The sequence below is a fragment of the Alternaria ventricosa genome (assembly GCF_023758065.1).
Source record: "Alternaria ventricosa strain BMP 2768 chromosome Unknown scaffold_1, whole genome shotgun sequence".
Taxonomy (NCBI): Eukaryota; Fungi; Ascomycota; class Dothideomycetes; order Pleosporales; family Pleosporaceae; genus Alternaria; species Alternaria ventricosa.
The window spans coordinates 1,281,045-1,308,492 of NW_026055681.1; the positions used below are offsets into that span (position 1 = coordinate 1,281,045).

Consider the following 27,448-nt stretch of genomic DNA (forward strand, 5'->3'; position numbering starts at 1 on the left):
AGCTTCGCCTTGCGCCGGAGGGCGCGGAGTTTATGCAGCTTGAAGAAGTTGTGATGGGATTCCGGGAGCGATTCGGGTCCTGGCAGTGGAGGAGCAAGAAAGTTTGACGAGGGGATGGTGACGGGAGGCGGTTAGGTGCAGGCGTGGCGCGTCCAAGAAAGGAATAACGGGCTTGATAGTGGAGTGCCGCAGATGATATGCCTCCACTGACACGTGTGCGACTCGTGGGGGTCCGGGGCCTTGCCAGATTGATGTTTAGCGATGGCGGAGCGTATAGCAATACGCTGAGCGACGACGCGCAGTTGTACAGTGGCTGGCCGAGGGACGTTGACAAACTGACGTCCAAGGCGATTCCGAGGCTATTGTAGCGCGAGGAAGTCGACTGTAAGATTATCAAGCCAACGGCGTGCAGCGCCCAAGAACCAGGTTCCAGCGAGGCGTGTTCTAGATGAGGGGCTGTACGCGAGCGTGTAGTGGAGCAGCTGGCGGGGGTGCGCGGGCAGGTCAAGGCGTTGTCGAGCAGGCTGACAAGGCGGCCGACGTTATCCCAGCGATGGTAAGAAGAAAGATGCAACCACAGAAAAGAAGATGGGAGACTTGAGATGTTAGAAACCAAACATTTGTACGTCACCAGAAGAAACAATCAATGAAGCGAGGGTCCACATCAAACGTCAGGCGCGGTCGCGTCACAGGTGCAGGGCCCAGTCCCGGTTGTGTCTAGTTGCTTCCGCTCGCCATTCCGAGGCTGCTCCATGATCCATCACTCAACCACCGTTGCCACCACCCCTCCCCCAACGCAACGCCTGCACGCATCTGCTATCTTGCCGTAGCAGCTACCCGCGCTTGTGAATGCTTGATTGAACACACCATGGGTGCTCCCTGGTTCGCTCTCTTCGAGGTTTGTGCCATTCCCCGCCCACACAGAGACATCGAGCTGACAGCTGGGCAAGGCTTGGGCCGTCGCAAAGGCACGTCGACAATCCTCCAATATCCCCATGTCGCTACAGCTACTGACTCCTCGAAGCTCATCCGCTCCCCGGCATTCAACCGAGCCATCCAGAAGGCCTATCGCAAGATCAACAGGCTGCCCGACTTTGAACAGAAGAATGGCGGAGGCAGTATGTCTTGATGAACATCGTCCACATAATCAAGTACTGATCTCTTCAGGAACCGGCCCATCATCACTTGACCACTTTAGAGATGAAGTGAAGAACCAGTTCCGCGAACTTACATGGCAAAAGCGCCCTCCCAAATGAGATCGCCTTCAATTCAAGACCGCCCCTCTCCTCTCACTCTATACGAAACGCATTACGAACACATCGGATACCCCGCGACACGACACGCGACACCTGGCATCTGATTCGGCATGAGACGGAAGTACAATAGTCGAAGAGAGTACGACAGGCACTACACGAGTCACGCGAACGAAGATGCATCTTCTGGGGCTAGAGGGCGGAACGACAAGACATGATTCCGTTGGACGTTCGGCTTTGCCAAGCATCCTCCCATGCCGAGCATGTTCTTCACCACACATCCCACCAGACCCATTCTGGATTCACTTTGTCCTAGCTCGGTGAAGGAGACTACAAGCTTTCTCAGAAGATAGGACGAGACACAGGTCCCTTTCATATGGTGGCTGAGGCACGAACATGCGAGTTTCAACTCTCGATTCGGTGCCAATCCTGGATCCATCTGCTCTATGCCTGCTACCACCATATGTTCTTTGGAGGCTATGGAAGCCAGGATTGTTCGTAGCACTCTCTCTACAATGCCACGCATTCTCACTCGACTCAAGTGTGCAACACATACGAAGACACCGCTCCCACACTGGGTGCTGCGATCTTGGCAGACATCTGTGATCGATGCATTACCGCATCGACCCAAATCGCCGGATGCGATAGCCGTGAGCGCATCGCCACCTCAGATGTACTATCTTGCAAGTGGATGTTGCATCATGAGGTCCATTCGTGACACACCTCTTCATGAATGCATTGTTACGTCATGCATGAATCACAGCCATTTGCTTCTTATACCGTCACTTCCTCCAACGTCAACTTACACAGCAATCGACTCACACAACTCACACCACATTACAACATGCCTTCTGCAATAGTCACCGGAGCAACTGGTACGTACCAAAGTCACTCCATTCGGTCCTATCCTCACCTGGCCTAGGCATCCTTGGCCGTGAGATTGTCTCCGAACTCAGCCAACACCGCCAACAATGGCCCACAATCCATGCGCTCTCGCGCAGCAAGAAGGAAGACTATGCCGACAACGTCATTCACAACCACATCGACTTACAGTCATCTCCCGATGAAATGGCCAACGATCTCAAGAACGTGCGCGGCGAATACATCTTCTTCGCCGCCTACCTAGCCCAAGACAAAGAAGAAGACGCCTGGGAAGTCAACGGCCGCATGCTCTCCAACTTCCTCTCCGCCCTCGAGAAAACCGGCGCAGTCTCAGATGTCAAGAGAATCATCCTAGTATGCGGTTGCAAGCAATACGGTGTGCACCTAGGCATGCCGAAACAACCCATGACCGAAGACTTACCCTGGCTAACCGACACATCGAAATGGCCCCCAAACTTCTACTACAACCAGCAAAACATCTTGCACGATTTCTGCAAGAAACACAACAAAGAGTGGGTGGCCACTTACCCCAACGATGTCATCGGCTTCGCCATGGGAAACTTCATGAACCTCTCCTCCGCCATTGCTCTCTACACCCTCATATCTAAAGAGCTCTCCGGAAACGAAGATGTCACGTTCCCCGGCTCACCCGCCTTCTACACCAAGTTCGACTCCTTTACCTCTTCCAAGCTACACGCTGAGTTCTGTGCCTGGGCGGCTCTGGAGCCGCGCGCTGCGAATCAAGCTTTCAACGTCGTCAACGGCGATGTGGACAGTTGGCAGAACCTCTGGCCCAAGGTCGTTGAGTACTTTGGCGGGAGGGTTAAGCCTGATCAGTTCAAAGATGCGTATACAAGCGGTGGTGTGGGATCCAGCCTAATCAAGAAAGTCGTGGGCAAACAGGATATGTCGAGTGCTATGGAGATGGCGCCTCAGCCTCCCATCAGTGTTGTCGCAGATGAGATTGGGATTGAGGGCACGCCGGCGCTGGAGAAGAATGTCGTGGAGCAGCATGTGGATTTGGTCAAGTGGTCGCAGCGGGCTGATGTCAAGGCTGCATGGGAACGTCTTGCTGAGCGTGAAGGTCTGGACAAGAGTAGTTTTGACAAGGCGACGTGGGCTTTCACCGGGTTCGCACTGGGACGCAACTTTGATCTGGTGATTAGCATGAGCAAGGCAAGGGAGTTTGGCTGGACTGGCTACAGAGACACTTGGGCAAGTTTGAGAGACGTGTTTGAGCAGATGAGGGGAGCTGGCTATTTGCCAAAGGCTTAGTTGGAGATGCACTGCATAGTGTCTCTGATGATAGTCGCAATAAAGATGTTTGTGGTATACTTTTATTTTCCCCTTGCCTTGCTTTAATGGGTATATAAGCTCTACCGATTGTAACACCTCGCGTGGTTGAAATTCTAGAATACAGCACCTCCAATGATGAACACTCTCTCCTCTTCTCGTCGCACCCACTGAATGACCTTGTTCGCACTCTGTGCAAGCGCTGCTCTCGACGTATTTGCCGGCGCAACAGCATAAAGCTCAAACAGCGGTGTACTCCACGCTAACGCTATACACGTCGTGTTGGTTTCATGATGCACCTTAAGCGTCGACGGCTTGTTGTGCAAATTACTGTGAAGTTTATTGTACAGGTCGATCAATCTGGAGGAAACGGTAGTGTCAGCAAGACTTCTTGGTATGCATGTGGGGCAGTTGATTGCGAGATCACGTGCAAAGGGTGGGGATACGGACCGTCTCTTCTCAAGATCACCCTCGAAGTAAGGTGTATAACTCGGCATGGTAAACTGCACGTTACCCCTCGACTTGTATAGAAAGTGCCTCAGCGGACTGCCAGGCACAATATCTGTACAAGTGGGACGGCCTTGCTGCACAGCTGTACGTATAGCCTCAATGGATCCATTGCGTTGCAAGCTCTGCGGAAATACCCGTTAGCCCACGAAACATCTACGTTGTACCGAATGCATTGCTCTCTTCTCAGATAATCCTGGCCATATTGAAACCACACGGACGGAACGACCAAAGGACCGAAAGAACGCGGTGACCGGGGCAAAGGGAAGGGGATGCGGAATCCGACGGGCAGGATGGGCTAGGAGCATCGGAGATGCTGACGTCCGAAGCCGAATCGCAAAGTTGCCCCGTGGCCCTCGTACGGGTATACAATTCGCGCGTACCGGCAATAAACCCATGAGAACCCATGGGAGAACACCGAGAATGAGCGAATTTCGCCTCTGAGCCCGTTCGAGCCCACATCATTCGATGCATCAATCTTAAGGCACGGGACAACGTCCTGGGGCGGGACAGAGAGGCCATTTGACTAGCATTCCACGCGTCCTCACGTATCATCCCGGTCCCCCGGGTATTAAGGAGACTTTGCAGTGGAATGTAAAGAAACTGTGAGCTTACCTCGACTAAATCATCCCTCATACGCCTAAGCTCAAAGAAGCTTTCCTTCTCCGCACTGATCAAGAGGACCGCGACCTCGTCGTCGGCACCGTCGCTCGTGCGAGGCCGCTCTTGCATCTGCTCCGTTGGATGTTCGAGATTGAGGAAGCTTACGTACATGTACAAGTAGCCCGTGTTGTTGAACCCTGGCAAGCATAGTGGAATCCAGTTTTCTCCACCCCCAGCCTTGACGCTACCGGCTTCGAAGAGCATGTTGAAGATCAGGTGCAGGTCACCAGGATGCAGGCTATGCTTCTTGGGACGGACGACGGACACGAGCTTCCCGGATGCGACCAGGAGACCATAGAGGAGATTCTCGGAGCGGGTCTTCAAGAGTGTGTTGTTGATGGTGGTGCGGTGGGACTTGCGGAGCTTGAGGCACTCGAGAGCGGAGAGCAGTGTCGATGGTGAGCCTCTTGTGAAGCCATCTGCAAGCGCTGATAGTAGTGTCTCTGTTCCCTGCAGCGGTCTGCGAAGATCGTAGTTCGCACGCGCAGCAAACATACGCTCCATATTAGGGAGGGTGAGAGTGGATAGGATCTGCATGTAGAGTGCCTCGAGCTGTGACCGGAGCTGAGAGTCGCTCTCTGGCAAACGCGTAATGGCTACCAGGTTGAGCGGGCCCTTGGACATGACGACGAAGCGTACGTCTCCTGCTGTGAAACCCCTCAATATATCGTTGGTGGACTGGTAGAAAGATATGATGGTCTGCACGACACCAATGTAGTTTGTGATAAGCTGGTCGTTGCCATGTCGGCTGTAGATGGGCTTGCCGGCACTCGAGAGGATGAGGAAATGCTTCAGTTTTGCGCGCCACTGATGCATAACGGCTTCTATTGACTACATCAGCGAGGGCTACCTCTAGGTACATGCCGTGTATCTGACCTTCATTCGATCCGTCCATGGCCATCTCGTCGACTTCGTCGAACTCGCGACGGAAAGCCTCCTCAAAGTATGGGTCCGGCGGGAACATGCTTTGCGCTTCGGCATCGACAAACTTGTGACCCAGCGTCCTGAGCAGCGACTTCTCTTGCTCCGACTTCTCTGCCTGGCCCATGACTTCGCCCAGGAGACTCTCCTGATATCCTGCCGCCTCTATGGTCGGCGCATAGCTGCGTATACTCGCGCCGTCGTCGGCATCGCTGAGGTTATGCGCGCCTAGCGAGGCGCCCAAGGTGTCGCGTGTCTTTGGTCCAGAAGACGTTGGTGACTCATCCTTCGCATCGGTAGCAAACGCCTGTGTCCGCGCTACGGAGAGCTGTGTGGTGGCTTTGGAGAGGAGTTGCGGTCTCCCAGCGGCCGTAGAGTGCGATGTCGACGGTCGTGAGAGTAGACCGAGTGCGGGTCGGGGTGGCAGCGGCGGAGGGGTTTCTTCTTTAGTCGCCACCGAGCTTGCAGACGTGCTGCGCGAGAAGTTCCGTATTATGCTGAGGGTCGGATTGGCGAAGTCCTGCTGCTCAATCGGCTCCCCGGTAATCGACTTGGCCGACGCATTGCTGCTCTTCTGCGTGGGTGTCGTTGGCGAGCTGGGCTCCTCAGAGATCGGCGTCTGGGGCTCAGCGTTCCCAGTCTCGGCCATCAAGACAGCGGGCGAGGGTCATCTAGACAGCGGCTTGGTGTTGCTATGGCATGGCGCGTCAACAGAGGCGTGCATGTCGCGAAGCTCCGTGATCGTGACGCTTATCCATGTAATCCAACACGCTTGGGCCAATGACGTGGCTGCCCTATCATCGACACTGCGCGACTGCATGATCGACTCGCGCTGACCTCGACTCGCTTCTGCAAAGACATGGGCATGGCATGCGCGCAGGAAACCTATTCCTAGCACACTGACACCTCACACTGGTGCGCGTTGCTCACCGGACCCCACAAATAACTCCCATCTGCCCGTCTTACCTACCTACCCTCCGCTAAACTCACCATTACTTCACCGACAACACCAAGACTTCGCAACTTCCATCCTGTTTCTCGCCACGCGCACTCGAGCGCTGACGCATTCTCGCCTCGTCTCGTACTCAGCTGTGCCAACATAGCTTACTATTCTTAGCTTAACTAGGCGTACAGCATTCCCTCATCCGGTATTTCATAGCACATCCACAAAGTGTGGTTGGTATCTCAGGCGTAGTGAGAGTAGCGGTATGCATGATGACCTATTATCAGCCTCGTGTCTGGGCGACTTGACGAAAAAGTAACAAAGTGAGCCGAATTCGACATCACGCGCCTTCCGTGCTTGACTGTGGTCTGGGCGGTACGGTGTATTACAGGCAAGGAGTTCTCAATTTGGTCAAAGCCATTGGACCTCACTCTCGCAAGCAGATTCACCCGATAGTCCACACCGTCGCCGGTGCTATGTATCGAAGTCCGAATCAACCGATGTCACACCTCTCAACGACAGACAACGTAACGACCATCAACTATACTTTGGATTGGCCCCATCTTGAGAACCCCAGCAACACCACATTTGCCGGACAAACACAAATCGACATTTGTCGATGTCCAAGATCCGATCTTCCATCGCAAGACGGCAGAGAGCCGGGCCACATCTACACTCGAAGCAAATGCGTCGGCCCCGAAGTCCGCTTCAAAGCGAGAAAAGAAGAGCTATGGGTGCTCCAGTCCGCGCATGGACCAGTCAACATGCTGCGACCTGCAACAAAAGAAGAAAAAGAGCGCCGTAACCAAGTCCATGAAGATGCCGAGCCGACAGTATACGAACGCCGAAATTTCCTTTTCCTAACAGGCCCTTGTCCGCGCGGACGGTACCAAGCGTTTGCGACTCAAAAATGGTTAGAAAGCATCGGTCCATCTGCTCGCCAACATGTCACAAGTCTATCTCTTCTCGTGCAACCCTACGAAGAAGACTGTTCAGCACAGGCTACCCAAAGAGCATTCGCCGAGTTAGCCAATTACATTCTGGAGCACTTGACCGGATTCAAGACACTGTGTCTCAACATATGGGATGATGAGATGAGCCTCTGGGGTGCGGCGAGCGAGTTCAGTATCCTTCTACACAGAGATGATGTAAAGATCATAGTCGGGTGTATCCTGTGGAGTGGTGAGACAAGAGAATACAGCAATGCTAGAGCATTTTTTGAGGCTATGACTACACCGCCAAACACGAACAATGCGCGGCCATTCAGCAATCAAATCATGGGCGATGATAATGGGGAGGATAGCTCGGACGAGCAAGACAAGGCTCAGGAAGATTCATCCGATGGACTCGGCACAACAGATGATGAGACGAGGAATGACGGAAAGCCGAAAGAAACGTCCGGATCTTCACCAATTCTAAAATCCGACACCGAAGACGAGAGTGGATCTGATGATGATTGGACCGACGCAGCTATGAGTCCTATGGAAACTGAGAAAGATTGGCAGATACTATGACCACTCTTTCGGTAGCATGTTAATTGCTTTGGCGCGGGAAGTAGAAACACGCCAGATGAAGTTCCATCGTGACCTCTAGTGCTTGGGCAGCGGCCACGCAGGGAAGGCACGTATCATGCCCCCCTACGAATGCACCGAGAAGGAACCTCAATACAGATCAGGTAGCTATCCTCTAATTGGAGTGTCAAACGTCTATTTTGAACTGCTACCAGAGTGCTCTGTTTAACTTTGTACTTGCGTGTCACAAGGCACCCCGCATCCTTGCCTCAAGACGTAAGCCTGAACATCGGATGATCGTCACCCAGGTTGTCGGCATCCACTTCTTGCAGCCTTCCATCTCTCTCGCCCCTCTCCCTCTTCGCGTTCTCCCATTTGACCAAGAACAGGAGTCCGGTGCACGCCGCAGCACAAACCCACAATAACCCCAAACTGGTCCCATATCCCGTCCTAAAACCCGGCAGTTCGCTCTCCAGAAAGATATTACTCGCCACGACACCTCCCAGGTTTCCGAATCCTACTTGCATAGCGGAGCTAACAGAGCGCTTGTAGTGACCAGACACAAGGTTGGACATCCAGGCGAGCACGATGGGCTGAGTGATGAAACCGCCAGGTGTGACGAGAAAGAGGGCAAAGTACTTCACGCCAGCTGGAAGGTTCTCCTGAGCGAGAAGCATGATGTAGCCAATCGATGCGACGATGATACCGACCATGCAAAACCAATAGCGATGGCGCATGCGGTCGCTGAGCCAGGCTGCTGCGACCGCTGCGACGGTTGCTACGACGAATATAGGTATCGAGCGTACTTGGGCGGCGGAAGATGTGTAACCGAGCCCTTTGACGATAGTTGGAGTAAAAATGGACCCAGCTGTGCCGGTATTGTTGATCCCTGGAACGTGGAAGCGTATGGTCAGCATATCTATAGATTCTTCAAGACGGGATAGCAAGGGGGGTACACACCAAAGTAGGCAAGAGTCCCCAGATAGATCTTGGGGTCTGAAAAGATCCTCTTCGCAGCTCTCTTGTCCAATCTGTCCATGACAGCATCACCCGTGTCGGCGTTGAGTCGTGCTAGAAGAAGGGTCTTCTCTTCCATGTTCAGAAATCCTGCTTTCTCGGGCCACCCAGGGATCCAGAAGTACATGATGATGCCGAATGCGACGGTGACAGCACCCTCGATTATGAAGATCCAGCGCCTGAGTGGTCGACGAAGTCAGTGTTGGTTTCACATGCAATCATGATGAGGGGTGCTTACCATCCTCCGTAGCCTGCGATGCCGTCCATCTTGGCAATAGCGAATGCAAGGAGCTACGAGAGGTCAGTACGAACTAGGGTTTGACACATGTATACTCACGCCACCGAATGCTCCAGCGATAATGCTCGCGCTGAAGAAGAGGGTGATGCGCCACTGAAGCTCGTAACGCTTGTAATACATCGAGATCAGATACAGGCATCCAGGAAACAACCCTAAATGTTGGTTCACGAAGTCAGTAAATGTTGCACCTGCGATTTGTACCTAGGCAATACGAACCAGCTTCGAAAAGACCTAGCAGAAGGCGCATCGCTAATAGACCACCGAAATTGGTGATAAGGCCCATTCCGACTGTCGAAATACCTGAGGCTCGTTAGCATGGCAACCACACACCGGATTTCCGCGACTTACCCCAGAGTATCATGATGAGGCTGAGCCATGTTGAAGGCTTCATCTTCTTCAGGATGAGATTTGACGGTACCTCAAAGAGGACGTAAGGGACGAAGAATATCGATAAAGCGAGGTTGTAACGATAGGCCAACGGGCCTGTCATGTTCAGGTCCTCGGTCAAACCTTGAATTTTTGCATTGCCTATGTTCTATTAGCTCGCGAGCATGATACTGGAGTAGCAGCAACGTACCAATGTTGACACGATCCAAAAAGGCTAGAAGAAACAGGACAAAGAGAGGTGGAAGAACGCGAAGGTCGCATTTCCGAAGGAGCTTCTTCTCAGCATACGGGTCGATATGAGTTCCGTATGTATCGTTAAGCACCACGGTCTTATCGTCTGGCACACTCGATGGTTTCATTGCCGGATTTGTCATGGTCGATGTGAGAGTGACAGCCACGCTTAATCGGAGTCCGGGCTACAGCATATATAGAGCACGGCGATTTCTGGGATGTAGTCGCCTCGAAGCTGCAGCATATGCTTACAGCAGTAAAGGTTGATGAGGCGTGATTAATAGTAGCCAATTAGTCAAGATCGTCATTCATCGGCGTGCACACCCGGTGGACGGGCACGGTTCCGCGTTCTAGGGAAGCCTGCCAGATAGTGGAATTGTGCCGCACGTCTTCCGCTGATCGACAAAGAATATGGGACGGCTTGGGAGAGTAGTGACTAGCTTTACATGACTTGAGACGTTGGTAGCCAGGTGAGGCTGGGTAAAAAGCAAGGTAGCGACACAGTGTAGACCTCAGGTGTGAAGGCGCGATATAACAAGGCCGCCTTCTACACTCAGTAACCATGCACTGCTCTTTCCTGAAAGTCCGAAACGTACTAGATTGCGCATTGAAGCTAAATTTGCGTATACAAGATCTGCCGCGAAAAGAGTAGTTCAGCAAACGACGCCTGATTCGAGGGAGTACATCGCTTTGGATGACAGGCCATCCTTCCCAAACGAAAAGTAGCGACGTCGAAGGGTACTTGTAATGACGGGTCGTAATGGAGTATTCAGGAAGGAGGACACTGCCAAGTGGCCGTGACGCCATCCGGTGAGGATAGAGTTGACGTGGAAACTTAAAAACGCAAGCACGACCGGAGTTCTAGAAAGTGTGCATGCAAGCTCGGCAGATATCGACATCATCCCACCGAATTTAGGGAAGAGATGAAACACGTGTTAGAAGTAAGCATATCCGAATTCTACATCTTAAGATCTTGCTGACTTTTGGTCCTATATTAAAGTAAGCTGCAGCCCAACTGTTCGACTTCCACTTGTGTGAGATGATGCCAGAATGCTGGTCATGAACTCCGTTGTGCGCGCGAAAGTAGTGTCGGCAAACCATGCGAGGTTTATGCAACAATGGAGCAAATAGCGGTATTGCGAGCCAACCTCTAGAATCCTGTGACTGATTTTCGAATGTTACCTGAGAAGACTGAAGACATGGTGATGCGCACCTGGTGTTGCTGGTGCAAGCCTCGTCACGCTACCACTAGCGCGAAATCCCGCTCGCTTACGAGCTGCACCACACCTGGGCACAGCAAATTCGTTCCCCGACATCAGCTCTTCGACAATACCACACAGCCAAATCGACATCCACAACCGTCGCCATGGCCAGTATGTTGACTGTAACTCACGACTTACATGGCCAGAATACTAACGGAGCTGCGCAGAATCCAAGAACTCGTCCCAGCACAACCAGTCTAAGAAGAACCACCGTAACGGGTACGCATCACCCTCCATCGCACGCGCCATCATCCCGCAGATGAATCGTCTACAACGCGAAAGACTATGGATGCCTAGATGAGAATAAAAGCTGATGCAATGGCAACACAGTATCAAGAAGCCCAAGACCCACCGTTACCCCTCGCTCAAGGGAACCGACCCCAAGTTCAGGAGGAACCACAGGCATGCTCTTCACGGCACCATGCGCGCTCTGGTGCGTACCAACACCTCACCGTCCCACGGGAACACGGCCCGCTAACAAACACACAGAAGGAGGTCAAGGAGGGCAAGCGCGACTCGGCATAAAGGACGACACGATCACGAGCGAGCGACGATGGCGGTTTTCGATTCCTTTATGAGACATCTGGTCGGCGTCAATGGCATTCGGACTTTCTATGACAGCTTCGAACTCGAGGGATTGGAGCACGCGGCTTCACGCCTACTGCAGGCATGAAATGCGGCAATGAAACAAGTCGAAAAGTCAGGTCGGTTCCACCAGCGCGCGACTGTCCAAGTGATGTGTTAGGCTGTTCGATCGTTCGCAACGAGTCCAGGTAAGTCAGAGAGACCAACGAGGTGCAAACCTCAACCCAGCCATTAGTGTGTACAGCAACAGAGCTCTTCCATGCTCGACCTGCTGAAGGAAAATCTATCGTGGCAAGAACAAGCACCCCCATCATTACCAAACACACGACCTTTTACCCCGTAAGGTACGTGTGCATGAAGATGGGGTTACATACCAACTGTTGAGTCAGTACCTTGGGACTTTCGGTGCATCTCTTAGAGAGTCTGTGCAGTCAGTACATCGTGAGATAGTATACATCTATATGTATTCCAATCAATGACATTATTCTATCCAGATTGTGCGAATTCCCTTCACTCAGATGACGCTTCTTAGACATACACCTTGAGGAACCGGCGGGGTTGTCAGTGGCACCTTGAGACCTCTATCCTTCATCCATAGTCTGCGACCGCGATGCTCCAGTCTCTCACCACGTCAACCTTCCTGAGTTGATGCGAGGAAACGTCTGTAGTCACTAGACACCTACAAGATGCTCCTGGGCGCTCTCACTCGTCTCTCCGCGGAGGTAAGTCAGCCGAGGCGTTCCCGTTCCTGACGTTGCTGCACAGCCCTGTCATTGCCCGATTAGCTAGCAGCCCTACACCCCGGATTCATCCGTCATATCTACCCGTCTTCTATTGTAAGACTCTTGTGTTCCTATCTCCTCTTTCTCCGCCATCCAGTCCTCTCCACCTTCACGTCCTCTCCAACCCAGCCTACGCATCTCGGCCTCCACCCACTCGCTCCGGTCGAACGTCACCGCCCCACCATCCCACCATGGCAACCCAAGCGCACTGCGCGTTTTGCTTCGAAACGCTCGTCGCAAGCCTCGAGAAGCGCCCTGCCCTCACGCTCGCTCAAGTCGAACACCTCTGGGCAAAGTACAACAGCGAGCCTACCACGACATCCGAACTCGAAGACGAGACCGAAGCGGAAGAAGCAGACCAGGCCGCCGCACAGGTAGATGGCTCCCACAAAACACCCGCGATATCGCGTATCCTCGCCTCTCCGCCCTCGTCCGCAAGTTCGTCAAGCCGCCAAAGCGCGAATTCGACGCCGAGTGGTCAAAGCAGCGAGGCACCAAGCAGTATCACAAGCCAGAGTAGCAGCACTACAAACCTGGTCGATAAGGAGGATGTGGCAGAAGAGCATCCGCTGTTCGTAACATGGAACACCGTGACGGGGTCCGGCGACAAGCGACTTCGAGGCTGCATCGGTACCTTTTCAGCCCAGCCCCTCACCACGGGACTCTCGTCCTACGCGCTCACAGCCGCCTTCGACGACACGCGTTTCTCGCCCATCAGCGAACGCGAACTACCTACACTCTCTTGCGCGGTCACGCTCCTCACAGACTTTGAGCCCGTCGACGACGTTATGGATTGGGAGATTGGCACACATGGCTTGCGGATTAGCTTCCAGGAAAAGGGCAGGCGATACGGGAGTACGTATCTGCCTGATGTGGCGAGCGAACAGGGGTGGACGAAGGAAGAGGCGTTGATTAGTTTGATGCGGAAGGCGGGGTGGGGTGGTAAGAAGGCGGATTGGAATAAGGTTACGGTGAAGGTCACGAGGTACCAGGGTAAGAAGGTCGCGTTGAGCTGGGGCGAGTGGAGGAGTTGGAGGGATTGGGTTGACGAGGAGATTGCGGATGTCTAGGTGTGGGTCATGAATTGCTTTGGCTCTTCGTGATTATATTACAGAAAGCTACGGATGGAAGGATGCATCATGATCAACGATGATAATGGATAGCAATGGTGCTACAGCAGGGATATACATCGACGGACACAACAAAGTTCGATACCCCATGATAATGAATAACGACTTCTTTTACTCCAGTCGGACTGTCCAATAGCTACAGCAAGTGCTGGTTGACACACTACCGTCGTGTCGCGTGCCCAAGTATATACCGAGGAACTCGTATACACAATCGTTAGTCATCCGTTTTGGTAGCAACCACGCTTTCCTTGTCCAAGGATGTATGTGTCATGGTATCATCCATTCGTTTACTCCAAAGGCCCCTGCATGCAAATACCGGACCCTAGCCCATATCATCTTACAGCAATTCTTCTTCGTCCCACAATCACACGTTTACATAACGTACAACAGGTCCGTATCTAATCCAGTTAGCTTGTCGTTCGTGCTGATAGCAAGGTAGAGAAAAGGCTTACTCAACGGATGACTGCAGCTCAGCTGAGGCTTCTGGGCATATTTGCCCTCCAACTCATCACGAATGCTGTTGAGCAATTGTACGTAGCTCTGATTCGGGTTCTTGCGCAGCGAAGAGATAAAAGCCCATGACATGGCTCCGGTAGCTTCACCACCGATACTTGCGTCGGCCCTGTTGTTCACCCATATCAGTATTGTTCATGTCAAGTCCAGAATCAGTCGGTAGAAAACTTACGAGGTCTGTGTGTCCTTTGATCCACTCCACATGATCACATCCGCAGGGCTAGTCTTTGTTCGCAAGTTCTTCTTGTACACTTCGTCGCCATTGATCGCCTTCTTAAACAGACTTGTGGCACCACCAATCATGCTGCCGATATCGCCGCGTGCGTAACTCGAAACGATACCCAGCAGACCCTGACCAGCCTCCTTCGCCAGGTTGGGTTCCTTGAGCACACCCTGGGTGGAATAGATGTAAGGCAGATCGAGGGCGGAGCCGGAGTGGCAGGAATCGAAAATGGCGGTCAATCGCACACCAGGTTGGAGGGGCGCGACCATGATACGGTGCATCTCGTCATCGACAATGTGGCCGGCGGTGCGGAAATCAACTGGGTAGACTACTTCGTCGTAGCCATCGTCTTCGTCTCCGTCGAGGTCTTTGGTCTGGCCACCGTGCCCTGGATCAAGTTAGCATGTCTGATAGTATGCTTGTGCAGAGAAGGAGACACACCTGAGTAGTGGAAGAACAAGGAGTCGTTCGGTCTTGCGTCCTTGACCAGCCAGTGCATCGCTCGCAGAATATTCGCCTTGGTCGGCTGGCTCATGGGATTCTGCTGGTCGTCCGTCAAAGTGACCATGTCCTCCCTCTTATAGCCAAAGAACTCGTTCAAGTACGTGCTCATGTTCTTCACGTCGTTGATGCAACCACGAAGCTGGCCTCGTTGGCCGAAGTAGTTGATACCAATAAGCAGCGCTTTCCGTCGACCGTTACACGCTGAGTATTGGAACGAGTAGCCATTGGGTGCGCCGTGACCGAAGTTCTGTGCGCCGGATGGTGGGGGTGGGGGAGCGTTGTGGTTTCCGTGTGTCCATTGGTTGCTGCCAGCTGTAGGCATCATGCCTGGACGAGGAGGCTGTTGTGGTTGTTGCGGAGGTGGAGGTCCATAGTTTCCAAACTGCTGTGGTGGTGGCGGGCCCTGAGCATGTCAGCCATCAATTCCGCCAGCGGCTGCTTTTCAGCATGCCATGTGCATACCTGGTTGTATCCATACTGTTGAGGCGGCGGCGTAGGTTGGCCGTAGTTGTTGTAGGGTGGTTGCGGGCTCTGGTATCCGTATTGTTGTGGAGGTCTGGTGTTCGTCAGCACTGGTGGTCAAGCTTTGCACGTCATTGTCTACTCACGGAGCACCGTATTGTTGCTGTGGAGGCGGGTATCCTTGGGGAGGTGGAGCACCATAGTTGTTCTGAGGCGGCGGCGGCGCGCCGTAGCCACCGCCACCGTGGTATTGCTGGCCGGGATAGTAGGACATGTCGAGTTGCGATGTGCGATTGCTGTCGAGGTTTCCTCCAGTGTCCGCGCGTACTGGCAGAGATGCCGAATAGCCGTGAATGATGATGCCCAGATATCCGTCTGCGAGCGCGCTCTTCACTGCTTCAAATAGGAACCGTGGCGCAAGTGTCGAGGTGAAGGAATAAAATGTCGTAGGGTGCACGAAGAAAGCTGTAGTCGGTCCCGTTATAGAGTGCGGCTGACGGTGCGTCGGTAACGTCGAGAGATGTGGTAGTAGCGCGGGGTCTGGCAAGGATGGCTAGGGCTGAGATCTGACAAAGCTATGGGTGCTAAGCTCCGAAACTCGTGGGCCAACTTTCTAACCTCACAGTCCAGACGTCTGAATCTAGAAGAGCAAACCACGAGAATAGGCAAGATGCGTGACGATCCCCTAGAGAAAGCGGAAATCGAGTCAATTCAGGGGGCTATCGGATGGGAATGGGCCGTTGCGGAGATAAAAGAAAACGGAAACGCCTGTCAAGAGAGTCTGGATGGCGGGTCGAAGGCGCATGGCGCATGGTTTGTGCCCATGTTTCCTCGTGGTCTACGATGCGACTTGCATGCCGCTATGCAAACCTACTGTAGCAGCCGACTGTGTACATGCATCGTCTTTCGGCATCGCGTCCGCAGCACGAGCTACTCATGCACTAGGAACACTGTACAACGGCGACTACAACGCAGACGCTTGTCTGCCATAGTCCATCCTACGTTTGCTACATCAATTGGGTAATACACGCTACATGCCTCCTCCAAGACATTTCGTCCACCTCATTTCCACAACTACCTACGTGTCTCCTCCTATGCAAGACGCGACCCCAGTGCCGAGTCTCCCGTCGCTTCTGCCCTCTCATTCGTCTAACCGCCCGGCACGCTCAATCTGTCCGTCTTCTTCCCGTCAGCTTTCCGCAATTTGTGACATGGGGGCGTGTGGGATGCCACGATGCCGGCGAGGTACAAGGCTAGTTAGCTCGTCCGGTCTCGTACGCGAGACGGCAACACCGACGATCCCCAGGACCGGGGTCCAACTAGGTGCAGATCTGTTTCCTGGGAGCTGGAATGGTCTAACGCTGTTCCACAGCGTGTGCTTTAGAGAGAGTTTGCGATGCTTTCGGTGGTTTATGTGCTGTTGCTTTTGCTTTTTTCAGTTCCGATTAACGTTCGCAAGTATGTTTACAACGAACTGTCCTATCAAACGTGGACCCCCATCCATCGAGACCAAATCCCTAACCCGCTCCGAGATCAAACGGCCCTTTCCCATTCCCTATTCATCCAAGTCTTTCTTTCAGCCCTGTACCTTCCCCGGCCAGATCAAGTACACGGCACCATGCACCCTACCGAATGGGGCGTGTAACGCGAAGGGTGTACGAGATCACTTGGCTACATACCTGCCACCCTGCCTTCAGCGCTTTCCAATCCGACCCATACCCCTCTACGCGATCCCACCTTGATGCACTTCACGCATCTGCAAGAAGCCTTTCTGGCATCCTTCTGTCCAATTCAGTCCTTACGTCAAAGCGCCGCTGCTTGTAGAGACTGACGCTAAGAAAGTCTAGCCCTTCCTGTGGCTTGCGCAGGACACTGCATGCCAACGCTGAGGACCGACGGTAATTGGTCCACGATACACGATGATTGGAAAGGGAGGAGGGCCGGTGTATGCATTAGGCGCAACGCTGCTGTTGTTTCACAGCGCGCTGGAGTATCTAGCTGCAGTGGTGGTGAGAAGTGGGCGCAATGGGCTTCTTCGAACTGCATCATAGATGTCGTGGTGGTGGCTATGGGGTTACATTGACTGGTAGGCTGTGGTAAGTCGAGCTATCATAGCCCTATGAGTAGTTCAGTTTGCGGGGACAGGGCAGCTGAGGGTGATGTAACGACATGCTCATGCAAGCTGTGCGATGAACGAAGTGTGCGTCTTCTCCCAGCTATCATGCACGACATGGCGATGCACCAGGAATAGATGCGCGCGGTGATGTCAATAGTGCCATAAGAGGATAGTGTTCAAAGTATGCTATTCGAGAACATGGGGTATAATATTCGAACAATGTCTTCTTCATCGCGCTCTCCCGCCCAGTCTAAGGATGAAATAATGAAGAGCGAGCTCCGTCCCAAAGTAACCATATATGTCATCAATCTTCCTGAGCTTGATAATGACTAGATGCGAATATAATCGTACAGAGTGCAGTCCGATTCAAATGACTCTTGGGGTGGTCGTACGTGTTCGTTTGAAAGAAGAAGGAACGAGAAAGAGAGAAGCCGAGGAAATTTCTGGAGACGCCAAACGTGAGAACTTCGTACAGATTACAATAGGTATAACAGTGCGTCAAGCCACCGAGTGCGGACGCTGTCTGAGGCTCGGTTTCGACGAATGAAGCAGACGCAAACGCCGTATCGTGCGCTTTAAGGGGGTAACTATTCGTAACAAAGAAATCAATCGTCAGTGTACGCCAAAATAAAATATCGGCGATCATGGATGTAAAAGGAAAGCTGCTGGTAGAGCAGGGTTCGGGATGGTCTTGGATGGAGCAGGCTCGGAAGCTTGAATCGCACCATCATCTTCAGTGTTCTTCGCACTGGCTTCTGCTTCCTTCTCTGCCTCCTCGAGCTCTTGCTGTTCACGAGCTTCACGCTCGGCATATATCTTTTGCTTCTGCGCTTGCGCAGTTGCCAGAGTGTCGATATAGGTGCGGAACTTGACAATCTCACGAAGGAGGTACTGCGACTTGCGCTCCCAGTTGGCCATGGCCTTCTGTGCGTTAGGGTGGCGAGGGGAGAACTGAGAATATGTTAGTGACGTTCATGTATAGTCTGGAGGTAAGTCTTACGGCAATGAGTAACGGCGCTCTCAGTTCATTGTGGTGCGAGAGCTCGTTCTCAATGTTCTTAACATAGTCGGTAAGGGCCCTAAGTTGGTCCACTTCCATCAGGGTACTAGCCATCATGCTGGACGCCGGTGGGCTCCAGTCAGATAGGGTCACCTTGTCACCGGGAAGTCTGGCCTTCGGCGTGCCGGTGGCATGGTCCATCGAACTACGAAGGGAGCTTGTAACACTGGGACGGGGCATGTGGCCTTGTACTGATGGTGCGCTGTCCTGTCGGATCAGAGCTGGGTTGATGACGTTCTCGCCCCAACCATACTCCATGCTGCTGACTCCACCCATTAGAGGCTCTTTCGATAGACGAGCCGACCAATAGTTGACGGTGCACACGAACTCTCGGCAAATGTCTGGTGTGCCGACCTGGAAGAGATGGACAGCACCTGTAGGCAGTGACAGCGCGAAAACGTGAGGCCTTGTCTTTGAGTATCCTGGGGGAGGTAGAGCGCTGGCGATTGTCTGTCGGAGTGGGAAACTGTCCAGGGCTTCCGCATTGTCCATCCAGTTGCCGCCCCCTACAACACCGCCCACGGACGGCCGCAGTTTGCTCTTCTGTCGAACCGACTTGGAGTTCATGCTGAAAGAGAACAGACGCATGCAGCCCTTCTCAACAACAGCGAAGCACTCATTCCAGGCTCGATCCTTTGCTTTCCTATCCACCGAATCAAGGTGTCGCTTGTGCTTGAGAATGCCTTCCTTGGCCCAGGGTGCTCCAACAAGCTCGAGCGTCTCGTCTTCCAACAGGGGGGCGACACGGGAGAACTCTTCATCGCTGGCAATAGTCATGCCTTCCTCGCGGATGATAGCTTGACTGAGAGCATTGGCGAAGCCGATGGCCTGTTGATAGTCCCCAGTTGCAAAGTGCGAGCCAAGAGAGTCGACCGACATTGATGTGCCCGTCTTGCCGTAAGAGTAGCGACTCCAAGAGCTGGATCCAGCAGGGCTCCAAACTGATCCGTCGTCCAGGCTGGTACGACTTGATGCTACAGTAGACGAAGGATACAATCTTTGCTTTGAGCGGTTCTTAGAAGCCCAACGACTGCCCACGTTTCGGAAGTCGTTCTGCGAGCGACCACGGTAGCTGGTATTGTCCGATGGCGCTTTGCTTAGCACACTGGGAGTGCGGCGCAGCATGTTGCTAACAGAGAGATTGTTCGACGAAGGCTGGTGATGAACAACAGGTTCAGAAGATCCGTGGAGAGGCAAGCGTTGCTTGCGGATGGAATCGTAGAACTCTTTGAGCACAGTTTCGATCTGGAACTCCCATCCCCGCATGGGGCCATTGTATGGTGAGTTGACGAGGGTGTTGGACTCTGACACTGCAGAGTCAAAGGAGAGCAGACCCTCTGAGCCACTCCTAGCAGGAGGGCGAATCGAGAGACGACTGCGGGTTTTCCTAGCCTCCACAGGCTCTTCCTCGTCCGCTGGAAATGTGGTGGCTTCGGCGCCTGGGGAGTTGGGTTCTGATTTATCGTTCCACGGGAGAGAGGGTCTTCGGAAGTGGGCGTGTTGCGGCTTCAGTGTCTCCTCTCCTGCAGCCTTGACCGAATCTTGACATACGCGGGTGACGGTCGGGAGTGTGTTGCGGACGAACTGACTACGTGTCATTCTCGACTCAATGTCGGCCAAGTGGAGATCGGTGTTGAGGAGCAGGATGGAATAGCAAATCGTATGCACAACATCTGCAGTGGGTTAGCTTACTATATTGTCTCAGCGAAGTGAGCACTTACCGACTGCCTTGAAGCCATGGCTGCTGTTGCATTCACACCAACGCTCTGAAAGACTCATGAGAATGCGATCAACCTGCTGCGTCTCGGCCTTGAGAATGATCTTGCCACAAAGGTCACGCATGGCGGCGAGGATATTCATGCCTGTCCAGTCAAAGAGGTCCATGAAGGCCTTCCGCATGCGTGTGCTGGAAAGGGTGACATCGCCCAGCAGGGCGGCTGCTTGAGCCTTCAGACTGGAAGAATCATCACCGCTGTAGATCTGGAATGCGCGTTCGCGCTCAGCATCAGTAGGCTCGCTGTGCATCGATCGGTCCTCGACAATGGCAGGCATGGTGTCGGATTCGCGGCTTTCAACTTGCACGATAGGCAGGCTCGTAGCAGAGTGGAAAACGTCATTAGGTGAGGTTGGAGTGTTGGCGTCTGGCGAAACCTTGTCGAGTGACTGCTGGGACGATCGCGCGCCTTCCAAGGGTAGCTTGAGATCGTCAGAAGTGTCGCCAAGCGTGTCTGGCAGAGTGGTGTCGAGCCACACACGCTTCGCCGCTGGGCTCTTGCCGTTGGTAAGATGTACCTTGTCGGTGGATTCGGTAATGACCCAACCTTCGTCTTCGACCTCCGAAGCAGATTGTGACACTGACCCGCTCCTAGAGGTTGAGTTGTTGAGAGGTGACAGAAGCTCAGCCCGGTGATCGCCAGATGGCTTGCGGTTGCTTTTTCCATCAGATTGTCTAAATGATGAGGGAGTGGGTCCTGTGCTTGGCCTCCGTGCATCTTCGGTACCGCTGTAGTCACCCGTTGGTGTTGCACGACCACTGCGGTCCTCATTGCCGCTGCTGTCCGCCAGGAAAGTGTCTTCTTGCTGATTTTGGGCAGCAGATTTTGCGTGCTTCAATTTCAGTTTCAACTTCGGACTGCCTGTGTTGTTCGACTCAGAAACCTTCAGTTTCTCTCCTCGTGACGCAGGCGGTGTCTGATCATCCCCACGCGAAGTCGGCTTGATCGTGCGGACTGTTGCATCCTTGTGTGGTTTATAGCTTGGTGAGAATCCATTCGTGGAAGCATCGCCCGACTGCTCATCTCGCGTGTCGAAGGGCCTCTCAACGGTGCGCCCTGCATCGTTCAAGTAAGGGTTCATCACTTGGCGCAAGCTACTAACTCCGGGGCTGGGCTGTGGCGGAAGAACCGGCCTGTTGGGTTGAGGGATCTCAAGAGCGGCAACTGGAGGTTTTGTGTTTTCGGATATCGACTTCTTGCGACGGCGGAAGAACGATGATGGTTTTTTGCCCAGTGTGGGGGGCTGCAATGCCTGGCCATCTCCGTGCGAAGAATTGGCTGTTTGGGGGGCTTTTGGTAATGACTTTATTTGCGTAGCAATGTGACTGCTGTTGTTCGGGGTAGTGCGGGGTCGTGCGGCAGAGTACATGGAGTTGACATCGGCCGTCTGTGGCTTGGTGGAGACGGGTGTTGAAGCTTCTTGCGACAACGTCGGTGGGCCTGTGGGGGTTGGGAGGGGTGATGAAGCTTTGGAGGAGCCTCCACCAAAGACACGGCGGAAGAAGCCAGGCTTGGGCGCTGCTGGGGTTTGCACAGGGAACAGGGGACTTCTCGCGGCCACAGACGGTGAGGGAGCGGACGGGTCATGCCATGATGGCACAGGAGGCAACTCCCGCAAGGTGCTGGCGTTGACAAACTCCTGCGCCTGGGCTCTCATGCTTGGTCCAGGCTGGCTCTTGTTCTTGCGCAGCGTTCTGTAGCTTGTGTTGGAGCGCACGCTGCCTCTGCGGCCAGGCCTCGGTCCTTGTGGTGCGGCGAAGGCTGGCTGGGGAGGTAGAGCGAGCGGGGACTGCGGTGGTTCCTGGACCCTTCGAGGGCCAGCCGGGATGGTGGGCTCGGGAGCGGCATCGTATTCATCGGGATAGTTTTGATAGGCAACCCTACCACGGTCCAAGACAGATTCAACTCTGAGAGGTGAGACTCTACCCCGGTCGCTTGCATTGCTATGGTCGAAACTCGCTGAGCGCTTCCCAAAACCAAGACGCTGGTTGCCCAAAATGCCAGACTGGCCAAAGTCCATGCTCGAGGAGCCGCTGCCCATGCTGCCCTTCTTATTGCCGCCTCTCAGATGGCCCGCCTGTGGGAGCTGGCCATACTGGCCGGTGCCTTGCCTGCCCGTGTACATGTCCCGCGTGCTTCCCTTCCGGTGAATGGGCGAGCCGATGTTGTTGCTGCTGTTACTTCGTCGTGCGCGCGAATGGTGGACTGTGTATCGCGAGTGCTCGTCGGGGTTGAGGTCATAGTCGGAGGAGCGTGACGAAGCGTAGGTGTGGCCGCGATGACGGGCGCCGGGCGGGCGGTACGAGTTGTCCCTGAGGAAGAAGTCGTCTTCGGCGTAGTTGTTGTATTGGGGCCCTGAGCTGCCGCCGAACAGGTTGCCCGTGGAGAATTGGTCGAGCGAGAGCAGCATGTTGTCGACGACAGAGTCCCTCACGTTACCCCCCTCGGCGAAGGAGAGGTCGTGCGAGTCCCGCAGCGGATCGTGCTTGGAGGAGTCGTTGTAGCGGTCTACGGGGGTGGCATCGTCGAAGAAGGTCTCCTGCTTGGGCGGGTTGGTGTTGAGGGCTCGCATAGACCCGTTCGGTCGGAAGGTCCTCGAGGAGCCGGTGGGCGTCGAGGGACGGCCGTCGTGGAGTGAGTAATCGGCCATGGTGATGTGCGCGGTGGGAGAGAGTGAGCGTCGAGTACCTTCCCACACTGGGGCGCAGGAGCATTCTCCGGAAAGCCCAGACAGGTCGCTGAGGGCTATGCAGGAGCAATTGAGCAGCGTGCCGTGACTGCAGACGGCACGGACAGGTGACGGAGGTGGTCAATGGCGCGATGCTGCTTGGGCGCGCCGTTCCTCAGCCTGGGAAGCCAGCGGCTTGCGGCAGAACGATGCTAGGGGTGAGGCAAGGCGTCTCGCAGTCGCTTTCGCATGACACGCGCAGGCGGCGGTGGCTCTAAACTCAGTTTACGAGAGGGTTGCGGGGCTTCAGGGGTTCCAAACGACGATGGTGGTCGTGTTGCAGGACGAGGCCAAGAGGAGCCACGCGCGAGCACTAGGTGCGGATCTCCACCAGATGGGGGAGCGGCCTCAGTCCCCAGGCAATGATCTGAGAACAGAGAGGGCAGGAAGAGAAAGCAGCAGACGCCGTCGCGGTCGCAAGACGCGTTCGGGGCAGAGAAGCGTTGCTGGCTGCTGGCCCCAATGCAGGAGAAGGGCAGCTAGCAACTTTTGAGATGTCGGTGCAGGAGATCCCAAACTTTGTCGTGGCACCCCTGCACGCCCACGACCGAAGCATCCAACACGGTCGCGCCTGCGAGTCAAGACGTCTTGGTCCCCGCGCCCGGACCAGCCCTGTCTGCTGCATCCCCCGACCTGCCTCCTGGTCGCGCCCATGAAACGCTGCCGTGTACCACCAGCCATTGGCATCCTGCAGCCACACGGCAAATCACGAACCCCAAGCACTGTTCACTTGTTCACTAACGCGGTTCCGTCAATAGGGTCGACCCCCGCCCTGTTCCCATTCTGCCTCTTAAAACGTTCGGTATACCCAGGACGAGCTGACACAAAGTCGCTCCAGCGCGCGTTGATAGGCCCGCACGCGGCTGGAGTAATTATCACTGACTATCCAACAGCAATTGTGCAGACGGACGCTCGGCTCGTCAATTAAAAAGGTACAAGTCCCGGGGGCTGCTGCACGGCGTGAGACCACGGGTCGCGCCTCCTGCGGGCAATCCACAACTCCGCTTTCCTGCATATCTTGCCTCTCCGTCCACCACCCTCTGGTGCCGTTGGGCAAAAGCAAGTCCAGCAATGCATTTCTCCACTGCTCACCCCCTGAGTCCTCGAGCGCCAACTCATCCCGACCTTATTCCTGCCCACGCTGGCATTAACACGTCGCTGCCAGACCCGCCATCGCGACTTCCTCATGGACACGTTGTACGGCAATACTCGCTTAGTGCTCATATCTCCGAGCCCGCAGATGCGTCACCAGAAATCTTCCGTACACAGGGAACACCCCTCCACAACCTTCCACCGCCTAAGATCTTGACATCGCGACCTTCTGGTCTCGGGCAGCTGCTCCGATAACACGCATGTCATTCATGTTTTGAGTAATCCAGAGATCAGCAGGCACATAGCGTGACTATACCCCGGGATGCGCACTTTCCTTTGTCGCGCCGGCTATACACGCTGCAGTGTTCCAATATACCAAGACGGGACCTGCATACTGAGCCACCCCTCAGTCGCCTATCGCGCTTGCCCAGCCATGCATCATCACTCACTTTCAATAGCCCCTGCTACCAGATCTCTTGTTTTTCGCAACCTAAACTTGCCGCGCCGTGATCAAACACTCGAGGAAGGCCCGACGATAAGCCATTGTCCTAGATAGCCGAAACTCTATACTCTCCATGATCGCCTGTTGGTATTCGCGCCACCATCAACAGATTTGGCACAAAATACTCACGGCTTTCACATGTCAAGTTTTGACTGCTTCTTCGTCTAGCGGCACGCCGCAGCGCGAACCCTATACTTGGCACTTTATAGTGCGAACAGCAAGGGGGATTGACAGTGCCGCTCACTTCCAAATACTCGTATCAGAAATAACCACAATCATCCATCTTAGCCTCTTGTCCTACGCGCCATCACTATGCGCTATCTTGAGGTCAATCTCGAAACTCTTTTACCCGCGTTATCTTCCCCACAGTGGCGATAAGAGCAACATCAAACGTACTTCTACCGGGCTGCGACACAAGAATTGCCCAGCAGAGGTTTGTCTGACGCGGATCTAGATCTGACTTCTCGTGCGATTGCCGCACTTGAACCTTACACTACCGCCGGGACTCGTTCCGTACCGCCCATCCATAAGCCCTAGAACGGAGGTGAACCTTACGCAAGTACCGAGCAGGCTGCAAAGAAAGCATAACTTATTTGTATGCTTCCAGTGCTTCGAAGCCTAGACTCTGGCATACTACAGCCTTTGTGCGGTGTTTCAAGAAACTTTACGATATGTCACGCCAAGCCACCGCGTCAAGATGACTCCCGTCATTTACATGTGACTCTAACGCTCACACATGAAGTCAAAACGGCTCCGTCATCCCTGTACCACACATGATCCAATCGCATCCCGGCAATGCTCCCGATCATCAGCGACATGTAGTATTACGCAGTCTTTCTATGGAGTATTTTGACCAAATACATCATTTCGTCACCATAAGCTACAAGTGAAACAGAACGCTGTCCTAGCCCCTAGTACCGCTATGCAGCCTGCTCTTCTAGTTCGCGCTGATATTGTTCAGAAGCAGCAGTTCATTCATCGATGTCGTATCTCCGAGGCGGAACAGCTTCGCTCCGGTTATCCTCCCAATAATGAGCGTCGTCCACCCACTCGGCGCGAGGTTGTCGCATCCCATGTGGCGTGTGCCTCAGTGGCATCTCTTGTCCTCTTAGCGGTCTTGCAGCCCCCCTTCGCCCATGAGCTATCCTTAACGCGTCCATATGTCCATTCCCAATACCCGAACCGATGAGTATATCGCCTGTTACCGTCCCTTGAAGTATCCGCCTATGAGCCTGTTGCAGCGAATGTAGCATTTCCCGCAACCCCGTCAGCTCACACCGGCTATCGTTCACATGCGTTATTACCCTCGCTTCATACGGTTCGTCCGACATGACTACTATAGCGCGCACGTCCCATGTGTTGTCTAAGTTGGGATATGTTACTAGGCTCAGTCTTCCGTGCGGCCAAGGGTTCACAAACGTAATGTGATCCAGAATTGAGTTGCGAAGGTTGAGAAGTTCTGCGGCTGTGTTTCGGAACATCTCTGCTGGCGTTTGTTAAGTTAAGGTAAGGCGATGCGAGTTGTGGTGGGGTGATACATAGTAGGGGGCTGTGGTCAGTTATATACGCATAAAGTTATACGAGTTTGCTGTAGCAAGGCATGTGATATCTAGTAAGAATGATGCAGAAGGTACTCTGTAGTTCTTGATAGTAATGGTGATAGATTTCCTTTGTTCCGTCTTTGCCGTGTGAGTAGGTGGAATATCGGAGAGTGAGTGGGTGGTGGCGTAAATGTCGTACCCAGTCCACCACTGCAACACCACACCACCATTCTGCACACTCATTCCCCTGTATCTAGTAAGCCTCTGTTCTGTAAACGGCATTGAGCACAGAAGCAATAGCATATCCAGCGATATGGGGTAGTCGTTGGAAACATTCTTCATGTTCGAGACATGTTTTCCACCGGACGCCCTGGAAACAAAGGAGTGCGTATCCTAGACCCTATGCGAGGTTGTCGTTGTGTACACTGCCCTGCTTCTCACATATATTACTTACATCGTCTTACTTCTCGCTTTTGTCTCGTTCCTCGCTTTCTTTGGCTTCTTTTACTTCCTTCGGCTTCAAGGCCTCCTCTTTACTTGTCGCTTCGTCTTCGTCATCTTCGTCGTCTTCGGGCAGTGGGCCGCTAGGCGCGGGAAGGTCGCGCAGCTCCTTCCAATTTGGTAGCGGCGGGGTAACAATTGCGTCTACGATAGTAATTGACTTAGGGTTCGCCTCAACGCTTGATTGGGTTGCCATTGTGTGGTATTGGTTGTTCTGTAAAGTTTGGTAGACGATGGACGGGGAAATGGCTGGCGGCTGCCTGGTCTTATACTCCAAGGTCTATTCTCAGCTTACTAAGCCCGATGTGCATCGCCCCTGTGGCTTGCGTGCAAGGTGACGTTTGTTGCAAGTGATCAAAAGATATTCCTGGAGTCGGGGCGCAAGATGTACGCACTTGTTCTAGCTTTTACGCTGGTCGTGCCCCTGCAAAGTGGGAACCAGGGAAGGTGCGCAAAAAAACTGAACAGGCCTGCAGTCTACATCAAGATAGCAATATCAAAAATAGGCGACCAACTGTAAACGTAGGCTGCGGCATGTTTGATATTTCCCTCGAAATGGCGTGAGTGTAAGGCTATTTGAGGTTTAGAACTTGGAACCGTCATTACTGGGAATACAACTCTCGATTGGGACAAGATTGTGAACACCTATTGTCGCTGCGTGGACAAGTACACACCCCATCTCAATACTATCCACCAAACTATTCCATGAAAGGGAACTTGCTTAACACCATGCTAGAGGTTCTAGAAGTTTCTTCCGATCCTAACA

The 27,448-nt window shown here is 53.7% G+C and overlaps 9 protein-coding genes across 9 annotated transcripts; 4 read left to right on the forward strand and 5 right to left on the reverse strand.

Moving 5' to 3' along the window:
• Positions 1–868: 868 nt before the first annotated feature.
• Positions 869–1,256, forward strand: J4E93_000432 (uncharacterized protein; the record flags this gene model as incomplete). The annotated part of the gene is made up of 3 exons (XM_049338392.1): positions 869–898; positions 1,025–1,118; positions 1,168–1,256. The coding sequence occupies 3 exons, from the start codon at positions 869–871 to the stop codon at positions 1,254–1,256; spliced, it is 213 nt and encodes a 70-aa protein (XP_049204277.1).
• Positions 1,257–2,097: 841 nt separating this feature from the next.
• J4E93_000433 (uncharacterized protein) lies at positions 2,098–3,410 on the forward strand (the record flags this gene model as incomplete). The annotated part of the gene is made up of 2 exons (XM_049338393.1): positions 2,098–2,128; positions 2,176–3,410. 2 exons carry the CDS (start codon positions 2,098–2,100, stop codon positions 3,408–3,410), a joined length of 1,266 nt encoding a protein of 421 aa, XP_049204278.1.
• Positions 3,411–3,544: 134 nt separating this feature from the next.
• On the reverse strand, positions 3,545–6,168 carry MON1 (Vacuolar fusion protein mon1; the record flags this gene model as incomplete). Its single annotated transcript, XM_049338394.1, has 4 exons — positions 3,545–3,788; positions 3,879–4,060; positions 4,551–5,422; positions 5,475–6,168. The coding sequence occupies 4 exons, from the start codon at positions 6,166–6,168 to the stop codon at positions 3,545–3,547; spliced, it is 1,992 nt and encodes a 663-aa protein (XP_049204279.1).
• Positions 6,169–7,226: 1,058 nt separating this feature from the next.
• Positions 7,227–7,976, forward strand: J4E93_000435 (uncharacterized protein; the record flags this gene model as incomplete). Its single annotated transcript, XM_049338395.1, has 1 exon — positions 7,227–7,976. The coding sequence occupies one exon, from the start codon at positions 7,227–7,229 to the stop codon at positions 7,974–7,976; it is 750 nt and encodes a 249-aa protein (XP_049204280.1).
• A 266-nt stretch (positions 7,977–8,242) lies between these two features.
• J4E93_000436 (uncharacterized protein) lies at positions 8,243–10,049 on the reverse strand (the record flags this gene model as incomplete). Its single annotated transcript, XM_049338396.1, has 7 exons — positions 8,243–8,862; positions 8,934–9,169; positions 9,229–9,281; positions 9,328–9,440; positions 9,505–9,588; positions 9,637–9,816; positions 9,866–10,049. The coding sequence occupies 7 exons, from the start codon at positions 10,047–10,049 to the stop codon at positions 8,243–8,245; spliced, it is 1,470 nt and encodes a 489-aa protein (XP_049204281.1).
• A 2,677-nt stretch (positions 10,050–12,726) lies between these two features.
• J4E93_000437 (uncharacterized protein) lies at positions 12,727–13,605 on the forward strand (the record flags this gene model as incomplete). Its single annotated transcript, XM_049338397.1, has 1 exon — positions 12,727–13,605. One exon carries the CDS (start codon positions 12,727–12,729, stop codon positions 13,603–13,605), a length of 879 nt encoding a protein of 292 aa, XP_049204282.1.
• Positions 13,606–14,037: 432 nt separating this feature from the next.
• On the reverse strand, positions 14,038–15,641 carry MCA1 (Ca(2+)-dependent cysteine protease; the record flags this gene model as incomplete). Its single annotated transcript, XM_049338398.1, has 6 exons — positions 14,038–14,063; positions 14,118–14,287; positions 14,351–14,789; positions 14,843–15,308; positions 15,368–15,477; positions 15,521–15,641. The coding sequence occupies 6 exons, from the start codon at positions 15,639–15,641 to the stop codon at positions 14,038–14,040; spliced, it is 1,332 nt and encodes a 443-aa protein (XP_049204283.1).
• Positions 15,642–18,125: 2,484 nt separating this feature from the next.
• J4E93_000439 (uncharacterized protein) lies at positions 18,126–22,968 on the reverse strand (the record flags this gene model as incomplete). Its single annotated transcript, XM_049338399.1, has 3 exons — positions 18,126–18,434; positions 18,484–20,216; positions 20,265–22,968. 3 exons carry the CDS (start codon positions 22,966–22,968, stop codon positions 18,126–18,128), a joined length of 4,746 nt encoding a protein of 1,581 aa, XP_049204284.1.
• A 3,673-nt stretch (positions 22,969–26,641) lies between these two features.
• J4E93_000440 (uncharacterized protein) lies at positions 26,642–26,878 on the reverse strand (the record flags this gene model as incomplete). Its single annotated transcript, XM_049338400.1, has 2 exons — positions 26,642–26,791; positions 26,831–26,878. 2 exons carry the CDS (start codon positions 26,876–26,878, stop codon positions 26,642–26,644), a joined length of 198 nt encoding a protein of 65 aa, XP_049204285.1.
• Positions 26,879–27,448: the final 570 nt, after the last annotated feature.